The sequence below is a fragment of the Lupinus angustifolius genome, chromosome LG13 (genome assembly GCF_001865875.1).
Source record: "Lupinus angustifolius cultivar Tanjil chromosome LG13, LupAngTanjil_v1.0, whole genome shotgun sequence".
NCBI lineage: Eukaryota > Viridiplantae > Streptophyta > Magnoliopsida > Fabales > Fabaceae > Lupinus > Lupinus angustifolius.
In genome coordinates, this window is record NC_032021.1 from 7,843,339 (window position 1) to 7,847,745 (window position 4,407).

The window sequence follows — 4,407 nt, forward strand, 5'->3', positions numbered from 1 at the left end:
GCATATTTTCAAGAATTAATTTTTTGATCTTTTAGTTATTATAGAAATCTAATAGTTACATAATTAGACTAATACTTTATTACCTTTTTGGGATTTGCTAGTAAGTAAAATAATAAAATTGTATTCATTTAATTTAAATACAATTATATAATTAAATAAATTAATAGGAGAGACACTCATTCCAAACTAAATTCACTCTAAAGTAACCTAAGAGAAAAAACTAAAACATTAAAATTAATTTTCAATCATTGATGACTTTACTGTTCTTCTTCTGTCCCAGTCATCTCCTTCCTCCAATCTCACACCAAATCCTACAATCTCTGCAAAATTTCACAACGACCCATTTATTGTACCAAACCAAACATCACTAATTTTGATTATCACAAACTTTTCCTCTTCTAAGAAAGAAGGGACATCATAAATATCTTTGAGGCCACCATGTGCTCGACGAAATTCCCATGACAAAACAGAACCTTTAACCACGGCTTGCAACAATTGGCGGCGTAAAAAACACCCTCATGTTTTGTACTCTTCACTGTAACTCCAACATTTCCTCGAACTCTCCAACATTAGCATCATAACATCGTTGTTGTAGCTAGCTGAACGCTGAACCCTTCTTCCATAGTGGTTATGGTTCACAATAATGCACTTCCTTATATCCTCTGGCAACATAAGTGTGTACCTTTCCATATTCTTTTCTGATTCCAGAACTGAATGACCAGTTGTATTTGACCTCAAAAGCTTCAACTTTGGTGAACCAAAATCATTGTTACCCTCACATTCCTTTAAGTTACTCACAACTTGGTTTGTGTTTTGCTCTATTGGGTTATTGTTGTTGTTCTCTTCACCACCAAAGTGTTCTGCTAAAAAGCTTGGATTTTCTGGCACCCTTTGGGGAGTGCTCAAATGGGTTTCCACCGTTATGGCAACTTCACATGAATCATTCAAATTGGCACGACAAACAGGGCACGTTACATGGGAGCATAGCCAAGAATGTATGCATGAAGGGTGAAACACGTGGTTGCATTTTGGAAGCAACCTAAGGGAATCATAATCTTTGAAATCACTCAAGCAAACAGCACATTCAAGTGACCCTTTTCCCTTCTTGAGATCCTTAATGGTGGAATAGAAAAGGATTGGGAATGTGTTGAGGAGTTCTTTGTTGATGCCTTGTGAACAAGAACACGGTCTTTGTGATGTGTTGCTTGTCCCAACAAGTGTGTTATTGGTTCTAGTGTTGTATTGTGAATCTGTGCAGTTTCTGATGTATACTGAGATCAATCCTAACAAGAGAAGAACACAGATAACTGCTCCAGTTGTGATTGCAAAAGAAGGTTCCCAATTATGATGTATATATGTAGGAAGTGGTTGTGATGATATTTGTGCATCAGCTACATGTAAAAAGAGAAGAAAAAGGAGGTGAAAGCATGTAAGGTGAGTGAAGGGGAAGTAGTTATGTTGTACCATTTTGTGATTTGGGTTTGAAAGTACTTGTAAAGTTGAGGTAAAGTGATTTGAGATGAGACTATGAGAGTGTGTTATAAGAAGAGAGAAAGTGGAATGGGGAATACAAATGAGGGTTTTGTGAAGAGTAAAGACAGTTGTTTATTTGTTGTCATTGATAGAGATAGAAAAGAAACTGATGAACTCAAAAAGGAGAAAAACTGATTAGAAGAGAGATAGAAACACTATAATTGGAGAAGCCTCTGGTTTTATGAAGATGTTGGGATCCAAGTACTTCATTTTTCCATATTGTAAAAGTTGTTTTTTTAATAATGTGGTAACGGTAGTTCTGATCTGAGTGTAGTTTACTGTTGTCGTGTATTCCATGTGAATGCAGAATAAACAATACATAAGTTTTATCCATGCATCTAATGATAAAAATTGTTTTAGCAACCCTAATTAGGTAAACTTCGGTTATAGGACTTAGAGAGGGAAGTAAGTGACATTATTCATTTATTAGAATTTCTGACAATTTATGGGTCACAAATATAATTCTACAATTGTGTTATGACCATTATTTAATTAGCAAATATATAAAATGATCTTCAGTAATTAATTTGGTGGCTAAGGGCATATGTGTCATGAAATATTATAAGTGTAGATATCTTCAGGCAATTTCTGATTTGATGAAGGGACTGAATCAGAATTATTGCAACTTAAGAAGTAATCGCTTCGGTTACTTTTATGGGTTATGGTCCCCATTTGTAGAGTAACAGGTTTCGGGTGTGTGGATAAGGAAAATAAAGGTGGATTAGAATAAAGTAATCCATAAGGTGATAACACACCATAAGGAAAACACTCTCACCATAAGGTTCATAGACTCGGCTTTTGCTATTGGATTTCCCTCTAGAGAAGCAGACGGAAAACTATCTAGTGCTCTAACATCTGGAAGATCATCACACCCTCATACCTTCGAGATTCCAAATGACTAATCAAGGTATGCTCTTCTTCTTCACCATGAAAACTTTTGGGGTTTCTTCGGTCTGGATCATGGTTGTTCCATTTAGGTTTATGTATAGGCATAAACATTAGGCTATGGGAACGAAGTCATGATCATAAGGATTTCCGCATTTCAATCTAAGGATTATAGATGGAAAATCTCCAACAATTGGTATCAAAGCCACCCTAATTTGATTCATGTGTGAAATTAGGTTTTTTGTTATTCTTCCCCAAATTTGCATTAATTTAGGGTTTGATCATTTATCTGTGCAATTGAATTTATTAGGATACAAATTTATGCTTTTCAAATATGTATATATAGATTTGAAATGAATCAATGTCTTTTCTGGTGTTTTTTCTTGAATTTTTGGGGTGATTTTTCGGAGAAGAACGATGCAGAAATCGCCCAGTTCATTTTCTATCGCAGAGCTCTCGCCCAAGCAAGAGCTAAACAGAAGCATTGGCTTCTATTGCGCTCAAGCGAGAGTACCTCGCTCAAGCGAGGGTTCCTCGCCCAAGCGAGAACTGAACAGAAGCTTTGTCTTCTACTGAGCCCAAGCGAGAGTACCTCGCCCAAGCGAGAGTACCTCGCCCAAGCGAGAGTACCTCGCCCAAGCGAGAGTACCTCGCCCAAGCGAGAGTACCTCGCCCAAGCGAGAGTACCTCGCCCAAGCGAGAGTACCTCGCCCAAGCGAGAGTACAATAAGATTTATGGGGCTTTGGGATCTTTGTGCATTGACTTTAATTGTTGTTTGGTTGTCCATTAAGTTGTCTGTTATTTCAAGTGAGACAATCGAAGTGAAATGTCGCCAAAGTCACCCCTTTCATGGATATAACTCATGAGGAATATTGGATGTAAGTGTGTATGATTATTCATGCGAGTATTGACTAGCCCAAAAGAAAATTAATATTTAGCCGAAGATCATACACACCTGTGATGATAAACATGTTATAATTCTAAATTCTTTATACATGTGACTGATGAATCAATCCAAAGAGGGATTCGTCAGTTGACATGTTTTATTATAAATATTTGATCATTACAACAAAAGTACCACTTGCAGTTAACATCAGTGTCCAAAGACTTGATATTAATGGTGCAGTGGGAATCTTGATTAGGACATATCATTGTTTAAGCACATTGATAATTTTAAGTTGTGAGCATATTTTAATATTTTGTCTTTTTTCTAATTCAGCTACATCAATTGCTTCTATATCTGCAAATTTGAATTCTGATTCAGCTACATGGTGAAGTGATAACCTCGAACGTGACTGTTGTTGTTGGACATCTGCATACAAACATATACAAACAAGGACTATACAACAGAGAGAGTAAGACATCTAATGAACATAAATTCATTAACGGCGTGGACTTACTCAGAATATCACACTCAGACATAAAATGTATTTTAGCATATAATTCATCAGTTATCATAAACATCATGAAGTAATACATAACTTACCATTTATTTTCAACATTACCAATATATCAAATAATATAATCAACATTCTACTCATAATCATATCACATGCATAAACGTAGGAAAACACAACACTTGTAGTTCATAGGTGGGAATTCACTTCCACAATGATAATGTATGCATGATATGTCATGATTATCCATCTTACACCAATATCCATCCAACATCCTAATCGGAAATAATCGAGAGTACAGGTCCCATACCAAGCCGCTTTGTACGCACCCGAAATAACATATCCTCGCAAGGAATTAAAAATAGATCGATCGGTTCCTTCAGGAACAGTCCTACCCGGACCTAGGTCGTACAAACGCTTTCTGGGCATCCCTCTCATCGATCTTGAATGCATTCCCGGGGTTGTCAGAGAGTGCCTAGTTTGGCCTATGAGAACTGTCTGATCCAACAGGTTACCTCCCCAGGAATACAAGGGACTCGTCTCACCCAGACTCTCCCTCAAGACATTGTTGGCGAATCACCGTCCAATCAG

At 36.9% G+C, this 4,407-nt stretch overlaps 1 protein-coding gene across 1 annotated transcript; it reads right to left on the minus strand.

Moving 5' to 3' along the window:
- On the minus strand, nt 231–1,344 carry LOC109363226 (E3 ubiquitin-protein ligase ATL6-like; the record flags this gene model as incomplete). Its single annotated transcript, XM_019609409.1, is given in 1 exon segment — nt 231–1,344. A coding segment is annotated over 1 exon segment (828 nt), but the record flags the coding sequence as incomplete, so codon positions are not given.